Source organism: Pelmatolapia mariae, linkage group LG10_11 (genome assembly GCF_036321145.2).
Source record: "Pelmatolapia mariae isolate MD_Pm_ZW linkage group LG10_11, Pm_UMD_F_2, whole genome shotgun sequence".
Classification (NCBI taxonomy): Eukaryota; Metazoa; Chordata; class Actinopteri; order Cichliformes; family Cichlidae; genus Pelmatolapia; species Pelmatolapia mariae.
The window spans coordinates 38680417-38704806 of record NC_086236.1 but is presented as its reverse complement, the minus strand read 5'-3'; the positions used below and the strand labels follow the sequence as shown (position 1 = coordinate 38704806).

The following is a 24390-nucleotide window of genomic DNA, read 5'->3' as shown; positions in this document are numbered from 1 at the left end:
AGGGCAAGGGTCACTCATGCAGGATGTTGTCATTTGGTTAGCTGGATAAGGGGGAGGTGGGCTGTCGGATGTGGGGATGCATTCATGGACTGTATCACTGTGTTTGAAGCGTGCTTCCCACATTTTCTACCAACAACACACAACTGATCCCGACCAATCGCAATGCAGCCAAGTCCATCAGAGGAATGTAAAGCCTGCAATATTACAGTCTGAGGTCAGTGTGAGTGTGGATGCCTGAGTGTGCGTGAGCTTTGTGTATACCAAAAGCCATTATCACAGAGTCTGCTGGGGGCTCTGTGGCCAAACGCAACGAGCTAATGACAGAAGTGAAGTGCTGCCATTTCATCCTCCACTCATGCTGTGAAAATATTGGTTCAGGTGGAACCTGAAGGATGGAAATCCAGTGGGGTGAAAGTTAGAACAGACCAAATCTAGAGAACAGAGAATTTCCTGGAGCCACAGAATTATTCAGTCAACTGAGCTGAAGTGCAGCAACATTTAAAGTGGTGGGTGGCCTCGCTAGTTTGGAAACGATGGGCTGTACTACTGCTGCAGCTCTTTTGTAATAGTTACAATCAGTTACATTTTTTCTTAGTACTAATATACTAAGTGACCACTGACGTAAATGCAGAAGAAACAAAGGAAAGGCCCCCGTTTTTGTCATCTTTGATTAAAAAGAAAAGCAGAGTCAGACTGTGAAGCTATAGGCTGAAACTGTTCGTTCTTATGTGGATCCTTCAATCAGTCCTCCCAAAACTTTATTCTTAAAACTTTCTCACCTGTTAACACATTTTCTTTTATACTACTCCCAGAATACCACCCTCCAGTTTCTGTCTGCTGCTAACAATGAGCCATTTCAAATAGTGACACGTGGAGCCAAACTCAGCATGACCACATCGCTTTGCCATATTAACAACATTACGGGCAATTTATGCTTGCCGTTGTTATTCTGGCTGATGCCGATGACCACCAAAAGTGATGTCATGACTGCTGGCACATAGTGTTGCATACATTAGTGTTGCTTCAGTCTGTAGTTGTGTAACCTGGCTCCTTCCTTGTGCTGGGTTTAGCAGGCCTCTCACTAAGTCTGCGGCAAGAGGAATAAATCAGTCTGTGACTGCTTTGTGTCCCGTCTCTTCTGTAGTGTTGTGAAGAGGTGACGTAGCTAGCTTTATTGTAACCTCTAACAGATTCAAGGAGTCTAAACTAGAGCCTGACTGATATGTAAGCCCACATTAGCCAATTGGTAATATCGGTATTAGCATTTATGATGGCTGTTAAATAATAAAGAGTCAGGAGAAACACCATTCAACCATGTTGTGTTGATGCTGGACGGTTTGTCCACCAGAGGGTGCTTTGACGCTTCCTGCTGACAGCACGTGTGTCCCAGCGCTCGCAGACTCGGCCTTAGCGTAAATAAGGAATCCACAACTTGTTGTGAGATTAGAAAAACCAACTCTGCACATCAGCAACTCTGTAACTGGAGTTGTTAAGGTGGAAAGACCTTCTGTTTGAAGTTACTTTGAAGTTTTAAACTCCAGGTGAAATCACAAACACACAAACACGAAGGGTTAGAAAATGTGGCTGTGCTGGATCCCACATGACCTGAGCTAAAGTGCTGCTATTCACCATCTGATTTTAGACGGTGTAAGAAGGGCGCACCTCTTTCCTCAGAGCCGCTGACAGGACCAAACAGCGCTAACTTAATCTCACTGGACAATGGAGCTCAGGTGGATGCTGACTGATGAGGGAAGACTAATTAACAGACGGATGGATGTTTGGGAGTCACTTGCCATCATCTCTATGGTTGTGGCTTTCATATTGTATTCAACAGATTGTGGAAGAAGCTGTGCCACAGATGCTTTGCGTTGGCCTTCAAAACCTTTTCATTGGGCTGTTACTGAATCACACACCAACACAGTGACACGTACCTTAGCCAAACAGAAGCACGCTTGCATGCGAACTTTGTAGAAACACTGTTCCTGCTCGAGGATGTCAGTCAGAGCCAGCCTGGAGGCAGGAGTTGGGAATTTTTCAAGTGCTGAGATGGCCTCCTCCTAACAGAGAGATCATTGTTCAATCAGGCTTTACACATAACTGTTTAAAAAAGAAAAAGATGAACATTTACTAAAAAATTGCAGTAGTACGAACAGTAACTTTAACTATGCTAACGTTGCAGTTTTTGTAGCTGCATAACTAAGCAGAAAACACATTTAATTAAACCATAAAACCGACATTTAAATGAAAGATTGTCCAAAAACTTCAAGTTCCTAAAAGACACCTGCAACCCGTATCCTGGCTGTGGCCTCAAAAAAGATTTCTCCACAGGGACAGTTGTAATTTATGCCAGAGTTGGATTCACAGGCAAAGAAGTCAGGAACAAAACCATCATTACAGACTAGAGGACGTGTGACAGCAAGCAAGAGTCAGAGGCCTGCAGATGCAAATGACTTTTTCTGCATGAAAATGTCTGCATGAAACAAAAACCAGAAAGGTAGAGCTCTGTTGCATGCAGAGAGAAGATTAATTACTGAGCAAACAGCACGCCAACCATCAGGACATGGTTCTGGACGGTGCCTTGATGCTACAGGAACTGGAGAACTTGACCATGTGACCATCACCATGGAGGAAAAATATCAGGCCTATCTGATTGTTGTTTTTCATTTCATCTGTCCGCAGAGGAGGAGGTGCACTCACAGTGAAAGCAGTGTGGCTGTAAATAACAGCAGAGCAGTAAAGACTCTCCGACACACTGACACGGACACGAGTGCAAGCAAATGCTGTGACAAATAAACACTTTTTCTTTAAATTTGATGCGTCTTGGTCCCATTGATACCGTTTAATATGTTTAAGTCATGTCTGACGTTACATATAAAGAATTATTCACAGTCTCTTCCTCAGACTGATGGATACAGTCTGAATACTTAAACACTGGGCACTCGCTACCTGTTAGATACAGTGATAAAATAATGTTCCGATGCACTGGTGTCATAGTGGAAGTGGAAAAAGCTGCACATGTGCATCACTGTGCAGCAGAATGAAGACAAAGAACATTAGTGAAGACAAAGAATTTTGGAAATGACAACTAATTTGAACTACAGGCTCATCTAACACACATCACAGGGGACTGCTCTTTAAGGCCGGTGTGGAGCCCTGCATGCTTACTGTTAGCCCACCTGTGCAACAACATCCCTCTCATAGCGCAGCTGATACTGCCACATGAAGTCAGCCTGCTCAAACTCCACCTTCCTCAGGATGGACATGTCCGGGTCGATTCGAATCCACAGGAGGGGAGAGTCAGCACTGCAGAGGAATGAACAGACACGGACACCATGCATCGTATATGTTAGACAGATGTATGCACTAACTTGGCAAGACAATACTCTTAGTCATATAGCAGCAATGCATCACAGCAGTAATGTCTTACTCCATTGCAGATAAATCCATGTCAACTTCCTCTCCATTCATCAGAGGGATCTTCTTTTTCTTGTTTCTGCAAATAGAAATTAAATCAGTGACCCGACACCAAACACTCCCAGCCTGCCATGACAGACGCTCTCGCTGAGGAGAGAAACAAAGAATCAGAACAAAGACTGGAAACATTCATATCTATTAGGAGGAAACAGTGAAGCCACAACCTTCTTCTAAATAACATCAAATGGTGCATCTGAAAAGTATCCACACGCTTCACTTATTCCACACGCTGTCATGTTATTCCAAAATGGATTCAATTAATTTGACCTCAAAATTCTACACACAGTAACGACAAAGTGAATAAAGTTTGTTTAAATTCTTGCAAATTTATTAAAAATAAAACAACAAAAATTGAACACATATATAAGATTTTACAGCCTTTCCAGTGACACTCAAAACTGAGCTCAGGTGCGTCCTGTTTCTACTGATCAAGAGCCACGTTTCTACAACCTGATTGGAGCCCAACTGTGGTAAATTCAGCTGAGCATGGTTTGGAAACTCACACAGCACAAAGCAAGCCACAGAAGGTGCAGAAACATTTCTGCAGCATTGAATATTTAACTATCCAATCAGACATGTGTGGCAGAGCGGCCAAACAGACGGCACTCCTTAGTAAAGTCTGGCACCTGAAGGACTCTCAGACCGCGAGAAACAAAATTCTCTGGTCTGATGAAACAAAGATTAAATTCTTCAGCCTGAATGTCGAGCGAAACCAGGCATTGCTCATCACTTGGCCATTACGATCCCTACAGTGGTGGCAGCATCACGTTGTGGCGATGCTTCTTGGCAGCAGGAACTGGGAAACTAGTCAGGGTCGAGGTAAAGATGAATGCAGTGATGTACGGAGACATCATTAACCTTCAGAGAGCTCTGGTTCTCAGACTGGGGTGAAGGTTCATCTTCTAACACAGGGGTGTCCAACTCCAGGCCTCCAGGCCCGGTGTCCTGCAGGTTTTAGACGTGTCCTTGACCCAACACAGCTGATTCAAATGGCTAAATGACCTCCTCAACATGTCCTGAAGTTCTCCAGAGGCCTGGTAACGAACTAATCATTTGATTCAGGTGTGTTGATCCAGGTATCTAAAACCTGCAGGACACCGGCCCTCGAGGCCTGGAGTTGCCCACCCCTGTTCTAACAGGACAATTACCCTAAACACTGAGTCAAGATCACAAAGGAGGGGCACCCAACCAGAGTTCAGACTTGAAATAGATTACACATTTCTCAAAAGATTTGAAAATGGCTGTACACCATCAAACCTGATGGAGGTTTTGCAAAGAAAATAGGAGAAACGTGTGCCAAGCTTGTAGCATCAAGCACTGGCGATACTTTCTGGATGCACTGTAACACATCTCAGTGCTAGTAATGCATGATTTTCTGGCACTATAACAGCATAATGTAATAGTGTCCATTGTAATACACAAGCCAAGCCCGGCAGAGGAGAGTGACGCAGTGTTCGGTACCTTCTGCTCTTCGAGTGGCAGGGAATGTCGTGTTTCAGGCTGTTCTCTTCTATCTGCAGCATGTGGTTGAAGGAGCCGTCCAGCTCTTGTACGGTCACCTTGATAGGACCCTGCAAGGAAACATTCAAACAGAGCAAAGAACATAGCAAAAAAAAGTCAGACAATTTAAGCCTGCTTGGTCCCTGACAGAGTGATATGGCACAGGGCTGTAAGACTCACCACATATTTCTGAGTTCCAGATGATGTGTAGTCCTGACGGATCTCCAGCTCCAGCACGTTCCTCTTTCTGTTGAAGGCAAAACTGCCGAAGAATTTCACCACACCGCTCTGATCTCTGGATATGAACGGTTAAGACTAAAACCCTCCCAGACCCAGTGGATAAAGACTCATATCATATTTAACGCCAATATTTTAATGTTTTTAGTTGACTGTAATCAGTTTTACATGATGCTGCTATACGCGTTTCATATTTGGTTATTTTCTTTCTTATTTACTGTTTCCAACACTGTAACCTCCACCATCCCTGCATGTGTCTGCAAACACAGATCTGATTGTGATAAAGGATACACCCACTGTTTGATGAGGGGGCCTATGTCTTTGCCAGAGACGTTGGAGATGGATTTGAGGAAGGCATGAGTGGACAGAAGCATCTGGCTCCACATGTGACTCTGGTACTTCTGAGACGAGGCTGTACTGGCCAGACTCAGGAGCTTGTTGAAAACCTAAACAATAACAAAAAGTTAATGAGCTAAAAGAGAGAACATGTTTGAAAGTGAAGCCCAACTGAAAATACTGACACACACACAAAAGAAAGGACCCAGCTGACCTGCAACATGAACTCCATGCTGATCCTGTTTTCTATCAGCCTCATCACCAGGTGTGCCTTACACTGGAACATCTTGTAATACTCCCAAGACAGTGTGTGGGGGTGTTTAATGGAGAAGTGAAGGTGGGGAGTTGGACTAAAAAGAGAAGAAAGTTCAAAATCCAACAAATGATCTGAAATTTATACTCTGAGTATTATGACTAAACACAAAACTGCTTACATTTCTTAGAATCTAATATCTTACTTGTCTTTCTCTTTCCCTCCACTGAAGGTGGGGTGCAACAAGACTCCTCCCATTTTCAGCTCATACTCCACAATCTTGTCCAGCTCCTGTGGGGAAAAACAAAAGGTATGTTTTCTGTATCAGAAAGAGATGATAATGAGATTTATTATCACCACCAACATTATTTGATCTGAGCATGTTTGACGTTCCATCAGGTTAAAGAATCAAACCAAAGTTTAAAACTGTAATCAAACGTTCTTAAAAATAAATAATTAACCCAAGAGAACAAAGCTCATTCTCGATCTACTAACAAGTTTTTTACAGATATAGTAAGGCACATTTCTATAGTTTTGTATCTGTACAGCACCACAGTTAAATCAAACACTCAGTATGTGACTGAAGCTTTAACTGCATTAACTGATGAGGAAGCAGCTTTTACAGCATCCATCAACAGGTTTTCTGAAGGGGAAGATTTATGAAGCGCTCACCTCTTTGATCCAGTGCCGATACTCATTGACTCCAAAGGTCTTCTTCAGGTAGAGACCGTAGATGTACCCTGAGATTCCTTTCAGCACCCACTCATCAGCCCTGCAGAACAGAGAACATCTCAGGCTGCTTCACTCTAAGCTCACAAATGACAAAAACTTTCTTCCAACGTTACTGTGAATGAATCATAGTGAAATTCCAGCATTTAGATGCAGCAACGATATTAGTGATAATTCAATTCAGTTTTATTTATATAGCACCAAATCACTGCAACTGCAGTCACCTCAAAGCGCTTTGTATTGTAAGATAAAGACCTTACAGTAATACAGAGAAAATCCCAGCAATCATACGACCCCCTGTGAGCAAGTACTTGGCAAAAGTGAGAAGTAAAAACTCCCTTTTAACCAGGCTCAGAGAGGAGCGGCCATCTGCCGTGACCATGTGGGGGTGAGGGATCTTCTTCCATCCTTCCTCCCTCACTGATATGCGCTCTTTCATCATGCCCAAGCATAATAAATCATTTACGACCACACTTGTTGCTTCTTCACATTGTAATAATAACTTTTACAATCAGGGCACTTCAAGGATGGAACCTGGCACCACACACTGCTCTCATTAATTTATCAGCTTGGATTTATTAGCTTGTTAAAAAAGAAAGAGAGACACAATACGCTTATTCAGCCTTGGTGGTTTCCCTGCTTGACACTGAGCTAAGTCCAGCCTGGCACACACGGCACAGATGACTTCATCACTGTATGTACTGGAGTCAAGAGTACACTGTGTGTTTTCTTAAGTATTTTCTTTTTAAGTTGGGTCGTACTCAGGGCGATAATTAAGTCTTAAGTTTGGATTACCTTCCTTTCATCCTCATAGCTGTAAGACACCTTTCTTCAAGAGGAGTCCCAAAAACAGCACAACACACAGTTTCATTTCTCAGAAAGTCTAAGGAGGATCCCTCCAAACTCATGCCGTGCACACACGGAGCAGCGATGCATCAGAAAAGGTCATGTTTTTCCAAAATGCATAACCAGCTTAACCAATATGTTTCATGTGCCTTGTATGTGTGATGGGCTACTTAGCTTAGCCTGTTTTCAATTACAGCCCTCAGTTAACCCCCTGCTCTGATTAATTGCTAGCAGGCCGTCATGCTTTGTTAAAATCAAAGAGATCTGACTTTTTGTGAGGTTTTTCCTTACACAACAGCAGCCAGCTAACCCAACAACATAAGCAGATCAAGGCCCGACACCTGATGTGTGTTTAGAGGTCAGTGAGGAGAAGGCAAAGTATGGACGGTGAATGGAAGATGGCCTGTAGGGTAAAGGAGGGACACACAGGGGTTCTTAGACACAGCACAAGGTGCACCTGAGACTGTTAAGGCCCTTCTGATGGGCCTCTTAACATAATCAAGCCCCTCAGAATCCCTCAGTCTCTCACGGACACTGACCGCACTGGCAGAGCTGCCGAGCGACGCAGCGATCCATCATGCTGGAGGATACAGTTGTTCAGGCCAGGACTGGCCCAACTTCTGACTCTTGGTACTGACAGAACAGCCTTGTTCTGTTGTAAATCTCTCATCAGCAGGCAGCCTTACGCGAAGAGGTCTGAGGACTAACTGTTACCACACGTTTCCAAAAGCCCAGAGAGCCGAGGGAAGCACTGCTGAGATCTGTTCATAGTGGTTTGTGTGTTATGTGAGAGCGCTTCCAAACAATACTAACGGTTCTTTCCATTACACAACTCTCTGGCCTTTGAGCCTAATCGCAGCCTGTTTGTAGCTGAACTTGTAGTCCATTTGTAGTCCATTTGTAGTCCACTTGTAGTGCCTTTTCTTACAGCGTCCAAAAGCAAGTTCCACATATTCAGGATATCTTTTCATTACCTGGATCTGCTTATTCTAGCATCACCAATCAGGTCAAGTAAAGGTTTTCCACATCAATATTTTCCAAGTTAGCTTTTGGGAAACCAAAAATATGTTCAGATAAAAGAGGAGGTGTTTAAAGCCAATGACCAATACTAACTGTAAGGAAAACGTCGACAGCTAGTCTTGGTTTGTTGTTCGCGGATTATCTCGGTACATAAAATTTTAGACGTTCTCAATAACTATAGATCTTTTTACTGCTAGCCTACAGAGGCTCAGAGGTTTGACTGTTTTCTGGAGAACTCATTGGTCAGCATATATGAACATTACACCTTCTAAATACAAGAACGCCACATTAAATGGGGTGATTGTGGTTTAAGAGTTGGCAGTTCGTTTTGTAATCGGAAGGTTGCCGGTTCGAGCCCCGTTGCCTACTGGTGGTGGTCAGAGGGCCCGGTGGCGCCAGTGTCCGGCAGCCTCGCCTCTGTCAGTGCGCCCCAGGGCAGCTGTGGCTACAATGTAGCTTGCCATCACCAGTGTGTGAATGTGTGTGTGAATGGGTGGATGACTGAATGTAGTGTAAAGCGCTTTGGGGTCCTTAGGGACTAAATAAAGCGCTATACAAATACAGGCCATTTACCATTTAAATGTTCCAAATCCTGCACAGGCCTCTGTTTCACAGGAAAAAGGGGTTTAATATGATGGCAAACAGTGTGTCACAGTGTGATGTCACCTGAACATTTACGTGCACACATCTACGTTGTTTCTTTGTTGTGTTTTTTTCAAGTTCCTTTCAGAAGCACAAAGCGTGCCCACATAGTGGACACTGCTTGCTGGACGATGGGAACAATAAGAGTATGTCACATTAAAGTGGGCCATAGTTGTGATGAGGTTAGAAATCACTGTGTTGTGCAGAGCAAACTACACGTATAACTACAAACAACAACCTAAAGGGAACAGACTCTCAATGGTGTTACACAAGCTATGCATTTTATAGAAACATCTCACGCTGCCGAAGGTTCTTATCTATATCAGATATTAGGGTGACGGATGTTTTTGGAGACTAATTTCTTGGTGGACAATATGAGGGGAGAAAAATTTGACTGACTAGTCTAACACTAAAACACCCAATTATCAAGAAACATTTGAGTACTGTTTAATTGTCTAAACAAAGGTATTTGAAACCATTAATCATATTCTTCAGTAATGAATCATAATCTGAAAGCTGTCTAAATCTGTGACACCTTCCACGAAGAAAGAAAAAAAGCACTTAAACTGATGTAAAACATGATGTGAAAACATGTTACTACAAACGATGTTCACGTGTTAGTAAAAAGTAACAAATTAACATCCAAAAAAATGTATCAATTAAGACTGAAAAGTGTGGTGCATTGTGACAGAGTCAACATTGTCTTACAAATCATGACAAGCCCAGACCTCCCTGTGCCCAGCCACCTCCTCCAGCTCATCTGAAGTTCTCCCAGGACAATCAGGTCTCACCACCATGTCCTGGGTCTACCCTGTAACCTCCTCCCAGCAGCACATGCCCAGAACAACTCACACAGGAAGGATCCACCTTAACTGGCTCCTTTTGATGTGGAGAAGCAGGAGCTCTACTACCGAACGACAGGACTCCTCATCCTCTTTCTAAGGCTTAGACTTTGGGGACTAGAACTTGTGTCTCAGATTTTGGCTTTACTTCACCATCCCATGTTAACACTCACCAGGACATCCTGGAAATAAAACAGCCAAAGAACTGCTGAGCCAACGCCTGAGCCAGACAGCGGCGAGTCTGGGGAGTCTGGTCAATGATCATAGCGCTGTGGAGCAAGTTGGTACTGAAAGACAGAGGCAGCAGTTGAATGAGAGGAATGACGCCTTCAACAGCAATCTATTTGTGTTTTACATTTGCTGATTTCTTCTATCAATCCTGACAAAAAGGACCAGTGAACTTTGATATCACGACCTACCTGAAGATGCTCATAGAAGCATAGGAGGATACTTGAACGTAGGCCTCATCCACAAACACAGTTTTGAAACAGGAGTAAGGATAGCGGCACGTCAGGATTTCCTCGTAGAACTCAAAAATCTCGTGCAGGTACGACATTGAGTGTTTGAGAAGAGGGAGCAGCTGCGGCAGGCAGAAATGTGTCACCTGACAGGAAACAAAGACGTGCGCGCTTCAGTGGTATTTCAAAGATTATGTGACAAGAGCCCATGTATTCTTCTTTATTTACACCGTTGCAGAATTTATTCCAAGCCAGTTGATCTAAAAGGTGTACAGTTGAGGTTAAAGTTTACACAAACACTTCATGGACATGACTTTTAACAACAGTCCAGCACATTTTTGACTGGGTTGGGGTCAGTGAGTCCAATTAAAGTGGTAGCCTGATTTATCTGTTCCAGAGCAGTTTGTGTATTTATGGTAAGGATCCTTTCCTGCAACTATGAACATGTTTGATGTCAGTTTGTATAAATACCTGCAGGATGAAATAACTGCAACATTTATTTAAACTCCACGCAGAAAGAACAGAGAACGAGGACCCACCTCGTGCATGTAGGGGTCCACAAGGATTTCAAAAGGGCCCACAGCCAGTGAGATGTTGGGAGCTGCTGTTGGGATGGGAAGGACGTAATGGTAAGTTTTCTTTCTCATGTCATGAGTGTAAATGGTCTCCACCAGATCCCCACATGATACAGCCACCATAGACGCATCCACAGTGAACTCCAGCTTCCATGTGCACAGCTCTGAGTAAGAGTCCACGCAAGGGAACCAGAATCTGGGACAGGAGAAGATTTTCATTTTTTCATCACAACTTCCAAAGCTGGAACATCCAAAACAAAAAGTCACTTCTACATATTGTATCTGTCAATATGGAGCCAAAGAATGCGGTTTTTATTTATTCATCTACTACGAACGAGAAGATTGTTTGTTTCCAGACCTTGTGGAGTTCTGGTACCCAAAGGAGAACACATGGGCTCCTCTCTCCGCCATGCTCCCTTCCACATCAGGAACAACAAAGTGGAGGCCGCCTTTGGGCTGGTCCAGAGAAAATTCTATGTACACCTTCAACACTTTCAGATCTGGATGCAAAAAACAAAACAAAACATAAAAACATCCATTTTTATTTATGTTCATTCAACAAAAGGCAAAAACCTTATTTTAGTGAACTTGATACAATCAACAGACAAGCAACCAGGTGATGACTTTTCAAAATAAAATGTCATTTGAAAAAAATTAAAAGAGATGGTAAAGATTACGCTGGCCTTAAACGGGCAAGTACTTTATTTTTCTGCTTATTACTTGTTGAAAATGATAACTTGAGACATACGTGTCATCAAGTCTCTAAACTAGCCACAAACCTTTAATGTTACCCCTCAGAGATGTCATCATGAAATGGTATTTCTTTTTATAGTAAGACAAATTTCGGAAGAAATAGGAGCAAATGTTAACTTTTCTGTTAAATTCACACTGTCTCTGAATGACACAGAGAAACTCACGTTCACATCCATATTCTGGCAGCCTGCCTGCTTCCAAACCGATTTATTTCAATTGTTTGTATGGTCTATTTTTTTGGTACAACATGCTAATATTAGGTTGGACCCTCTTTTGTACAGTGAACTCATCATGACTGGAGTTCAATGGTGTGTTAACCTGCTGGAAGCAGCCATCAGAAGATGGTTACACTAACCATAAAGAGCACCAACACTCAGGTAGTGTGTTTATACCAAATTTTGACCCTACATAATGTCACAGAGAGAATGCCATCTTTATTGTATTGTGCAGCCCCAGCTGACAGGAGTGCACCCTCTCGGTCTTCTGCAGCTATAGTCCATCTATGTTAAAGTTTGATAGGTTGTGTTTGCAGGTGCCCTCCTGCTGTAATGAGTAATTATCTGAGCAGCTGTCGTCTTCCTATCAGTTCAAAGCAGTCTGTGCATTCTCCTCTGACGTTGTCTGAAATGCTCAGACCAAACACTCATGCTATGTTCAAAGTCACTGAAACCACCGTTCCTCCAAAATTCTCATGCTTGATTTGACTTTCAGCAGGTTGTCTTGATCATGTCTACATGCCCACATGCAGTTGGGTTGACTTGCTGCCATCTGATTGGCAGATTTTTGGAACAGCCGAACAGCTGCTCGAGTCTTTACAGTGTATATAGTCATTACAGCCCCTCAGCTCACCTGACATGCATCTGCTAGTTGGTCCAGGTATAAAATGAAAAACTGTGTGGGCACTATTTAGCTTAAATGATCAGAGCGGCTGTAACAGTGAGCCGGGGCCTGGGAGCAGCTGAAGTGTTGAAATATTGAACCTGAAACTTAACGTCTGTCTCTTTAACCAGGCTTTGTGGCTGGGAGACAATGCTGTAGTTCTATTTAGCTATTACAGTGTTTCTTTATTTTACTGCATTTCATACAGTTTTACTTTGCATGCTTTTAGTTTACTAACAGGTTTCGAGTTTATTGTGCTTTATTTTATGTTCAGTCTTTTTTAATCTTTTGTTTTTTTTAATTTAATTTAATTTATTCTTTCAGTTTACTTGCACATTTTATTGCACTTTATCTCAATTAAATAAATATATATGTTTATTTTATTCTAATGTATGCTGTGCTTTTAGTTTCAGTTGTGTTTTGTTTACATTTGTTCTTATTATCGGCTTCATCGATATCAAAGTAAAAGCACTAATCTGCATGAAAGGTGCTACACAAAAACACTTGATAGACTACTCCATTACCATCTCCTTGTTTCCAGAGCTCAGAGGGTACTTTGATGACCAGCTCGCCGTGCCCTGCGTCCGGGTCCACGGCACTCACTGCGGCAGTGTAGGCGCTGGAGAAATAGTTGAGGTTCCTCCTGTGTGGACACGCAGTAAGCATTCATTGCTGTTCTTTAAGTATGCAGTTGATGATAATCACAGCCTCCCACTCCGATGGACACAAATCTTAATGTGACAAGATACGTAAATGAGATAAATAAAACTATGTCCTCAAATCTATTATTTTTGCATGTGTGTTGTTGCTGCCTGTGTTTAATTGAGTGGCTTCGATCCTCAACCCGCTGGTGGGCAGCTCTGAACACCACATCCAGAACACCCTGGATTTTGTTGAGAAGGTGAGAGATGTCATTATGGAGGCAGATGAAACCATGGTCTCGTACGACGTTACATCTCTCTTCACTTGCATCTCAGTCACGGAAGCGTTGGAGGTAGTCCGTAAGAGATTACAGGATGACCCCAACCTCAGCAACAGGACCACTCTCAGCATCGACCAAGTGTGTTTGAACTGTGTCTTCATTCCACCTATTTCACATACAAGGGTCAGTTCTACAGGCAGAAACATGGGTGTGCCATGGGCTCCCCAGTTTCACCCATCGTGGCCAATTTGTACATGGAAAAAGTGGAAAAGAGGGCTTTGCTATCCTACCCTGGAACACCACCAAGTCATTGGTTCAGATATGTGGATGACCCCTGGGTGAAAATCAAATCTCAGGATGTACCACAATTCACGGATCACATTAACTCGGTGGACCGACACATCAAATTCACCAGGGAGGATATGAAAAGTGGCAGGTTAGCCTTCTTAGACTGTGAGATTTCCATCAGTAATGGGGGACATCTAAAAGCTGACGTGTACCGTAAACCTACACATACGGATCAGTATCTAAGGTTTGACTCTCATCATCCACTGGAGCACAAACTGGATGTCATCAGGACGCTACAACACAGAGCGAACACCATCCCCACAGACACAGCGGCCAGGGAGGCAGAAGAACAGCACATCAAGAAGGCCCTGAGTAAATGTGGTTATCCCAGCTGGACTTTTGTCAAAGCTGGAAAGGCTCCTAAAGAAAGCTCCAGCCGATCCAGGAGAGAAGGACAACCGCTGCCCAAGCGAAAACCTGTAGTGATCCCGTATGTGTCAGGAGTATCGGAGCAGTTGAGACGCATTTTTTCTAAACACCGGGTCTCTGTGGCTTTTAAACCCCAAAACACGCTGCGCCAAAAACTGGTCCACCCCAAGGATCGGGTCCCCCGACACAAACAGAGTAACATAGTGTACGCTGTTAAGTGCAGGAGGATTGGCAGGATTTATACATCGGGGAAACCAAACAACCTCTGGCAAAGCGGATGGCACAACACAGAAGAGCTACCTCGTCAGGCCAGGACTCTGCAGTCTATTTACACCTACAGGCCAGTGGACACTCTTTCAATGATGGGGATGTACACATCCTGGACAGGGAGGAACGCTGGTTTGAGGGCGGAGTCAAGGAGGCCATTTACGTGAAAAGGGAAAGACCATCTCTGAATCGAGGAGGGGGCCTAAGGGTACATCTGTCACCATCTTACACTGCTGTGATTGCAGCCATTCACCAACTCTCTGTGATTGGTACTCATCAGCGGGCTTTGATCAGTGGTTGTTGATCAATGGTCATGAGAATTTGCATAATTAAGATTAAGGAACTGACCTCCCAGCCCGTTGTTCCTTCAGTGGGCTGGTTTCAGTCATTATGCAAATGTACTGTTTATGAGATTGGGGAAACCTGCAGTCAGCTGAGACTGAAGAAGTCACTTGGATGATGACGAAACGTTTCTCCCACTGAAAATGTCCAGATGAACAGAATCAACTTTTGGAGGTTTAATTGAGTAATTTCTGTAACTGTGAGACACTTGCTGCTGCCTATCTTGGCCAGGTCTCCCTTGAAAAAGACATTTTTAATCTCAATGGGATCGTCCTGGTTAAATAAAGGTTAATAAATAAATAATAAATAAAATCTTATTTTTATGACTTCTTAAATAACATTTCTAACTCTCATTCTTGTAGTCACAACCAAATATTTTCCAAAACAGTTCAAATGATCAGACAGCTCTGCTAGTTTAAGCTAATTCAGTAAATTAAACACACGACTAATCACAGCAGTTCATCGTTCCACTAAGTTTATTTGGCTCCAAATGCAATCACAAGCAATAAAAGGACCCGACGTGCCAGACAGCCTTCCCTCACTGAGCTTAAAGTTCTTTTCTAATTCAAAGGGAGTTTTTCCTCCCTACTGGTGCCAACTGCTAGTTCATGCGGCCTGTCCAATTGTTGGGACTCCCTCTCTAGTCTTATAAATGAACCTAAATTTTTTTTGACTATTTTCCACAGTGTAGAAAAACCTCAAAGTTATGAATAACAGGGATTTATGATGCAAAGATCAGAGTGTAAATAACACCAAACATGCAACATTAGAATTTCTTAAAGCTGCCTAATTCTGCTTCAATAACAGCTCTGCACACTCTTCACTCTTGAAACTGCTCCAGCAGTCTTGAAGCAGCTGCCACACATGTTGAACACTTGTTGGCTGCAGTCCCTAACCATCTCGCTTGAGTTTATGTCTGTAGATCTTGGAGACCAGGTCATGTAATGCGGCACTCCATCACTCTGTTTCTTGGTCAAACAGTGCTTACAGCAGGGTTTTTCCTGGCTCACAGACGGTTTTTGGGGTAAACAGGGGTGCACAGTAAAGACAATGAGTCTGTGTTACCTTCTTTGAGTCACCATTTGATAAACATGAGTCCATATTATGCGGGGGAAATGAAACCTCAATTAACAAAACAGATTTTTAAAAATCATTTCATTACACTAGTGCGGATTTTCCTTTGGCTCTGGCTAAAACCGCCGATGCTCCCATCAATCCTTCACGGTTTCTCACAAACACGACAGCTGAATCCAAACACAACCTGGTTTTTTCCCTCTCTATTTTTGATCCAAGCAGCTCTCTTCTTCTTATCAGTCTCCCTCACTTAGTGTGTCTTTGCAGCAGTTCCAGCATGAAGGCCTGTTTCTCTCCCTGACTGATGGTCTCTAACCTGACTGAGGACTCATGCTTCACCGGGAAATTTACACCGTACCTATGCCGTAACTGCAAACCCCTCCGAAACCCTACAGTGTAACATATGGGGTAACCTGACGTGCACCTCTCTAGAAATGTAATTACACGTGGGGTTGACACCGCCCACAACCATTGTGATTGGCCTGTTCAGCACCATCGATTCCTCCTGTGTATTTCTAACAAGTTTTTCACTGCAGCTTTGAATTTATCAGTATAAAGAATAGTAATGATAGCAAAGACTCGCAAATGTGAGAGATTTCTAAAACTATGGGAATTAATGCGAAGGAACTTACAAAGAAGTGAAAAAGGAGCAAATATGTTTACACCCAAGGAAACTGCCCACAACAAAGAGCCCAGGAGGACCCAGGAGAGAAAAAAATCCAGCATTTTGTTTGTTACTTGCGAGTAACGACAGGCCGTTCCTGCACTAGTTAAACAGCTGTTTGCAGAACACCTGCACCTGAAGACTGCTTCAATATTAAGACAGTCAATTTAACTATTAAACTTATGATAACTGTTGACTGAAAGACAATCAAGATGGCAACTTCCTTCATCTGGTTAAGATAGCTTTACGTTTTCCTTCCAGTATAATTCCACATGTGTTATTACCAAAGAATCTAAATTAAAAAAGAAAATCAGTGACACTTTCAGATGTACTTTTGTAGACTAACACATATTCTGAGGTCCAAAATAACTAGAATATGGATATACTCACTGCTTGGACTCATGGTGGCACACTTCCAGAGTGGGGTCATTGTAGAGGAACGGGGCTTCGAGATCGTTTACTCGGACCCTGTAGATGCGACACTGTTTACTGTTTAGCTTGATCCTGTTCAGGTTGACCACGGTGGGGAAGATGGTGAGCTCAACATAGCCCTGAAGTATACAGAGGCAAGGAAGACATCAGCAAAATATAACAACATGTGTTTAAAGCATGAAAAAATGAACTTGTAAACAGAATGTGAAGAAAAAACACCGACACCACTACAGTGATGGTAAAAGAACCCTAATAACTAAACCTCAATGAAATGAGATGAAGCAGAGTGGGAGGAGGAGTGGGCCAAAGCTCCTCTCAAACAATGTGAGGCTGATAAAGTCACACAGAAAGCCATTATTTCCACTTACTGCTGCTAAGGTGGGTTTACAAGCTACTGAACCACGAAGTGTACTCAGTTTTTGCACACCCTGCTTCTGTATTTTGATTTATGACACAGGTAATATATCATGTATTGTCGTTCCTCTGAATTTGTAATTACATCATTTTAAACTTGATATTGTTCAGATGATTTCTGTTATTACGTCCTGACAGATCAAACCTTAGAAATAACAGAGGATGGGCACCAGTTTAGTTTATCTACGCTGTCTCTATCTTCATGAGATGTTCATAAAGCTAATGCCAGCTCCACGTCTGTGCAGAATTCATGTTACTATGATTCTTATCCAGTTACAGAGGCTTCTTTTTCAAACAAACAGAAATATTAAATTAGGTAGAAGTCGTGTTAGAAACAAAAGACTATAATGCGTGTAAAACAGTCACATTTCTGGGAAAATGCTACCACCGTGTGGTAAAGATCTTCATTAAACATTATTTAGCACTTTTTTTTTTAAATAAAAATGATTCTTGCAAAATTACTTTTAAGATTGACACGTAATTCTCCTTAATACTGAGAAATAAAAATGATGACTATTAACACGAGACTGCAGGCTTATATTACAGTAAGTAATACTCTTTTAAGCAGTAATGCACCCTTCATAAATGCCTGTAATGTGTGATTAGAGGAACCAAAACAAGAGAGCGCTGCAGCCTCGTCAGATCGCTACCTGAGGAGTATCTGCTGTCTAACAGTGAACAGATGAGCCATTATGTGTGGAAGTGCTGTACTTACGATGACAGACTTCCTCTGGAAGTTGATGTTGTTGATGCACACCACCTGGTGGGTCGTAAAAGCAGTGACACAACGAAACAGTTAACATTTCATTTATGAATGTAGCTACCTAAACCCTCTCTGTGTTAGCCAGGTACAAAGTGTAGCTACAGCGCTATTTACTTCGGTCTTGACTTTCCCCACTTTAAGCTAGGTTTAACTTTGCTTCTGTTACTATAGAACTTGACAACAACCAGCAAGAAAGTGATTCTGCTCAGATACTTATAATTTAAAGGGTCGCGGGCTCTCGAAGCCTTTGTCCTTCTTCCTGTTCATCGCTGCTTCTCGCTGTGCTTTGCTGAACTTTTAAGGTGCCATAACTCCGCTCGGTGATGCTTCCTTTGCCTCAGCCGCACTGAGCTGCTCTTCAGGCTCACAATTCAAAGCCCCCTGCATTCACCAGACTCGTACACGTTTAAAGGGTGCTCGTCAGTTCTCCCAAAGCACTATATGTTAGCAGTCGGAATGTTTAAAGTATCACTGTGTCAGGCTGTCGATGAATCTTTGGTTTGTATCGCCCGCAGCCCGCTGTGCACTGTTTTCCATGCAAACCACGCCGACGCATTCATGAAGATATATCAGCCACGAGCAGCAATAACTTGTTTTGTATCCTTATTAAAAAATAACTAGTCTATTCCACAAATGCTCCACTCGATGCGCATCAAAGCATCCAAATATCCCCTTCTCTGCTCGGCAGCTCACAGTATTGTGACGCCCGCTCCAGCGTGTTCGGCCATTTTGTTAGTAACCTTTGACCTCCCGCGTAAAAATAATAATTATATTTTTTTCCCGAGCGGTCGATTGAAAAAACATTAAAACAGATTTATTAAAATGAATGTGTGTGCGTTAATAATGTAAATACTGTGAAGTCTAATTTAATTAAATAATACAAATTCCACGTCACGTGAGGGGCGGAGACTGCGTATCGAAGTGCACGAGATCCGCACAGCTCATTGGTTTATCCCTGTGCTGTTCTCCTCTGTCTTTAAAAAACAATGTTTTTTACTGGCACACATCATTTGTGGGGCATCTTATTGCGAGACCTGATTGTTCTCTCATTTTAGTTTTAGTAATATTTTTAAATGGTTGTACAAAATGCAAAAAAACGGCAGGTGCAATGGCTGCATTTTTAGATGAATAGTTGTATATGTTTACACGATGTGTGCATAAGTTTTCAAACTGTACAAATTATATTTGCATTTTAAGTTATAAAAATAATTTATTCAACATGTCTGTGTGTTTTTTTTTTACAGTAAAAAAACTACTACTAGGATTTTAAGTTTTTTGTGTGATTTCAGATCAGTTGTGTTAATACAGTATATCAATGAAAAAACAACTACATTCAGACACGTGAGGTTGAGCTGAAAAGAATGATACCAAGCAAGGCAGGAAAAAAATATATAAAATGAACCAATTTGAAGGTGAAATACAAACGTAAACTCAAAAGGAGTCAAAAATGGCCAGTTATATTTTGGACCTCAAAGGGTTAATCCAACAAATCATGAAAAATTAGATTTAAATTTTTGTTCATGACAGTGCAGATTTCTGACATTTTGTGTAATTTAAGCATCTAATAATTTGATTGTTTTCTAACAAAAAACAGTGAAACTCAAGTTAGACCTGTGTTTGTAAATGAACCGCCCCATGTTGTGTAGCTTTCTGAATTTTAAACGTATTGGGCTACATATTTATTTATTATACAGGCTATACAGTACATAACATCAAAACTCACATGTTTTATGTAACTAAAGTGTTTCATTATGTGGGCTACAGACAATAATCAATTTATGGACTATATTTATATGAAAAACATGTATACTTACTGTATTGAGGGGGTAGGGACAAATAAGTAATTACTTCTGCCTACTCCTTTTCAAACAAATAATGAAATGATATTTGGAAATGATTGTGAAGGCACATGTTTGAAATAAAAATGAACTGAACTGAACTGAACTGAACTGAACTATTTGAATAATTTTAACCATATATAACCACCTGCGTATGTGTTTGAAAAAAAAAGGCTTTGATTTTGCCACCCCATTTGATTTCTTTGCCACCCTCATGCCACCCTAAGAAGATTTCTCTAGATCCGCCCCTGTAGAAGAACCTTGAAGTCATTCTGTTGTTGCCAAAGAACTGATGAGAAAGATGTTTGACGAGCTTAATCTATGTGTTAGGCAATAGTTTGGATATAGAGGTCGCTGGTGGCATGAATTAAAATTTTTGTAGCTTCATCCAACTATGAAATTGAAATCATAATAGGGAGGGATTCTTCTATCAGATGGAAAGATGAATTAACAACAGCAAAATTACAATATTTAAACTTGTAAAGAAATATTATAGACAGTTTTGAAAGATATAGATAGATCCGTAAAGCTGTCAAGCAGCTTCTAGATGCTTAAAGGAAGCAGTAAGGTCAGTTTCCATTCTGGGTTTTCAACATTAATAAGGAAAACTGAGGTCATAAAGAAATCAACACAGAGAAATTTTTTACAGTGCTTTTCTACTCTACCTGAACATTCAAAGCGCTCTATACAGGTCGCCTCATTCACTCATTCACACCTGTTCATAGAAGCCCTTTTTCTATGCTTTCTATCTAACATTCACACACATTCATACTCTGATGAATGCACCAGAGAGTGACTTGGGGTTAATGTCTTGCCCAAGGACAGTTAGCATGCAGTCTGGAGCAGCCAGGGATCGACCCAAAAACCATCTGATTAGTAGATGAGCCACAGCCACCCCTTGGTGATCTCTTTCTCTGTCTGTTTTTCTTCTTATGTTAGCTTGAAAATAAGCTAAGATCAAACCAGTTAATGTTAGGCTCCAGTGTCCTAAAAAATCACACCTTTCCCCTGATAAACAAATTGATTGCATCCTCACATTGTGTGGGAATTGATTATCAATTACAACTTCGATGAGTCACTTCAAAGAAAGTTTCACCTACGTGGGCAGCAACAGAAAGTCCAGTGTATAATAACAACTGACCTCAGTATTGCTGCCAGTGGACAGAGGTGAGCGTCACTGACTCATGTCAGACTCCTTTTATGGTTCCTTCAAATCCCAAAAAACAAAGGACACATTTTTGGGATGCATTTGGAGGTTTCTTTGAATCTGGACAATATTCACTGTAACCGTGTTGTTTAAATGATGCCCTTGAATTTGGACACAGTCGTAGAGTTTTAAATAAACATAACTTGTGCAGTGAGCAGATTAGCCATATATAACTTTAACATGGTAATTCAAGCCTGTTGGGTGACTGATGCTTCACCTTGGAAACTCTTTTCTTCCTTAGCATTTTAAGGACTACCCCACACCCAGGCAGCTGCTTGCTAAATGTGAAAGAGTTCCTGGGTAGGGGGTTTCCATGGTGACGGCCTCAACTTTTTGTGTGTCACTACACAAACACATACACCTACCACACAGGTGTCACAATGTACAGTGCAGGGAGAGCAATGACAAACAGCATTGATTTCTGCCCTGAGTAACGCCTTCACTTTACTGGTAAAAATAAGCGCTCCATTAGAGCGGAGGCATGGTGCAGAAAACAACGTCACAACAATCCTGCCGACACACGCACACACACACTTCTGCTATTAGCACACACAGATGTTAGAGGTGGGGCTGCTGGGAGTCATTGAATTTATTTGGAGGTGTTTTCACAGTGTGCATATGAAGTTTGTAGGCTGCATGATTAATGCAGGAATCCCTCACATAGAAGAAAAAGAGAGAAAGATTTGCGTACAGCAGAAATTTGATACTGGACATAATAATATAAGACATCTCAACAATACTGAGAGACGTTGCACTGTGGTGAAACTATAAATAGGTGTAACACTGTATAATGCCGTTTCAGATAATATCTGTACTATATGTGTGCTGCATCAGTTCTGCAGAACATTTAAGCAAAAATATTTCAAGACACTTCAAAGAAGCTCGAGTAGCTGTATCATGTGGCTGTAGCGTATCACAAGCAGGCTCAAAGCCAGTACAACCAAACGTGATCAAATGTCAGGCCAAGCTGGAACTGATTCCTGTCTTCTGTAACTTCTACAACACTGTCCAATAGAGACACATAAATGAAATCCAGTGTCAATAAAAACACTGATGATTTTTTCATATTCTTCAATGATCTTTATTTAAAAATGTTATTTACATCTGAATAAACTTTTAGGCATTACGCTGACTGATGGATTGATGGACAATGAATGCTTTCTCATCCTTCTTGTCATGCACCATGGAAGTGTCTGAGGGGCTTTTCCACTTGGAATCGGGATTCTGTGTCCACACTTCAGAGGTGGAGTTTCCAGCATCTCACCTGGGCCTCATCTGCAAACAATCAGCAGGAGGGCTTCTTAAACCAGCGCTGCCTGCTACTCCTCGCCAGTTTGTTCTGCCATCTCCAGAGGCTTCACCTCTGCTCCAGTTCTGGCTTGATCCTTCCCTGTGTTTAACCTTGTTTTCCCTGTGTTTAGATCTCCTCTGCCAACATACTCATCCTACCCTCAAACTCCCTTACCTGTCCAGCAACTTCTTCTCCCTCTGTTGCAGAATTCCTGTTGGATTGTTCCCATCAGGAGCCAGGTGTTCAGTCTCTCGATAGCTTTTCCTCTGGTTCCTGCTCTCTGCTGACACTCCTAGCTCGAGCCACGTTCTCCATTCCCTCTCTTTAAACAAAGTCTTATAAATAGTTTAACCATGTGCATTGAATCTGCATTTGGGTCTAAGCCTTCTATGGAGGGAATAAATCATCACAGTGACATCTATTCAATTTTCAATTCAATTCAATTTTATTTATACAGCTCCAAATCACAGCAACAGTCACCTCAAGGCGCTTTATATTGTACAGTATACTTACAAAGAAAAACCCAACAATCATATGACCCCCTATGAGCAAGCACTTTGGCGACAGTGGGAAGGAAAAACTCCCTTTTAACAGGAAGAAACCTCCGGCAGAACCAGGCTCAGGGAGGGGCGGAGCCATCTGCTGCGACCGGTTGGGGTGAGAAAAGGAAAACAGGATAAAGACATGCTGTGGAAGAGAGACAGAGATTAATAACAAGTACGATTCAGCAGAGAGGTCTATTAAACATAGTGGGTGAAGAAGAAACACCCAGTGTATCATGGGAATCCCGCGGCGAATTTTTGGCCCATTTTGAGCCGATTTTTCAGTCGTGCGACTGTTTTGGGGATCGGCCCGAGTTAATCGTGTGTCGTGCATCGTCTACATGGGGTAACGAGAAGCGATTAACACCTCACAACCAGCTCCCGATCATCAATCGTTTGGTCGTAAGAAAATCAAACCTGTTTGAAATCCTGTCGGCCATCGTGAGGGTGTCAACGCAGCGTCTCACACTGCGCACACGCAAACACAGAAATGAAAGTGAAAAGACGGAGCTACACGGATGTGATCTGGACACAATCAATGTGGCCTCACAATCAAAATTATCTCATATATATATATATATACATATATACAGTTAAGCCCATAATTATTCATACCCCTGCCAAATATTGACTTAAAGTTACTTTTGTTCAATAAGCAAGTTCTTTTTTGAGCAGAAATGACACAGGTGTCTCCCCAAAGATAATAAGACGATGTACAAGAGGCATCATTGTGGAAAAAAATATTTCTCAGGTTTTATTTATATTTTAGCAAAAAGTATCATGTCCAGAATTATTCATACCCTTCTCAATAATCAATAGAAAAAAGCCTTTATTGGCTATTACAGCAATCAAACGCTTCCTATAATTGCAGACCAGCTTTTTGCATGTCTCCACAGGCATTTTTGCCCATTCATCTTTAGCAATGAGCTCCAAATCTTTCAGGTTGGAGGGTCTTCTTGCCATCACTCTGATCTTTAGCTCCCTCCACAGATTCTCAATTGGATTCAAGTCAGGACTCTGGCTAGGCCACTGCAAAACGTTAATGTTGTTGTCTGCTAACCATTTCTTCACCACGTTTGCTGTATGTTTTGGGTTATTGTCGTGCTAAAATGTCCACTGGTTCCCAAGGCCAAGTTTTTCTGCAGACTGCCTGATGTTGTTGTTGAGAATCTTCATGTATTGCTCTTTTTTCATGGTGCTGTTTACTGTGATTAGGTTCCATGGTCCATTGGCTGAAAAACACCCCCAAAGCATTAGGTTCCCACCACCATGTTTGACAGTGGGGATGGTGTTCTTTGGGTTGAAGGCTTCTCCATTTTTATGCCAAATGATCACAATGATGCCAACATCATTGTGACCAAATAATTCAATTT

The 24390-nt window shown here is 42.0% G+C and overlaps 1 protein-coding gene across 1 annotated transcript in view; it reads right to left on the bottom strand.

Moving 5' to 3' along the window:
- The window catches only part of taf2 (TAF2 RNA polymerase II, TATA box binding protein (TBP)-associated factor), a 35605-nt gene extending 16750 nt beyond the window's left edge, over positions 1 to 18855 (bottom strand). Inside the window, exons 1-17 of the mRNA XM_063486858.1 lie at positions 18357 to 18855; positions 18092 to 18146; positions 16921 to 17081; positions 13069 to 13187; positions 11271 to 11412; positions 10877 to 11108; positions 10299 to 10483; positions 10053 to 10166; positions 6473 to 6572; positions 6006 to 6091; positions 5762 to 5897; positions 5503 to 5657; positions 5155 to 5269; positions 4936 to 5045; positions 3428 to 3493; positions 3177 to 3303; positions 1932 to 2057 (exon numbers count right to left, since the gene is read on the bottom strand). Of these exons, the coding sequence (XP_063342928.1) occupies positions 1932 to 2057; positions 3177 to 3303; positions 3428 to 3493; positions 4936 to 5045; positions 5155 to 5269; positions 5503 to 5657; positions 5762 to 5897; positions 6006 to 6091; positions 6473 to 6572; positions 10053 to 10166; positions 10299 to 10483; positions 10877 to 11108; positions 11271 to 11412; positions 13069 to 13187; positions 16921 to 17081; positions 18092 to 18146; positions 18357 to 18406 (2079 nt within the window). The 5' untranslated portion in view covers positions 18407 to 18855. The remainder of the gene's footprint in view (positions 1 to 1931; positions 2058 to 3176; positions 3304 to 3427; positions 3494 to 4935; positions 5046 to 5154; positions 5270 to 5502; positions 5658 to 5761; positions 5898 to 6005; positions 6092 to 6472; positions 6573 to 10052; positions 10167 to 10298; positions 10484 to 10876; positions 11109 to 11270; positions 11413 to 13068; positions 13188 to 16920; positions 17082 to 18091; positions 18147 to 18356) is intronic.
- Between the last annotated feature and the right edge of the window lie 5535 nt (positions 18856 to 24390).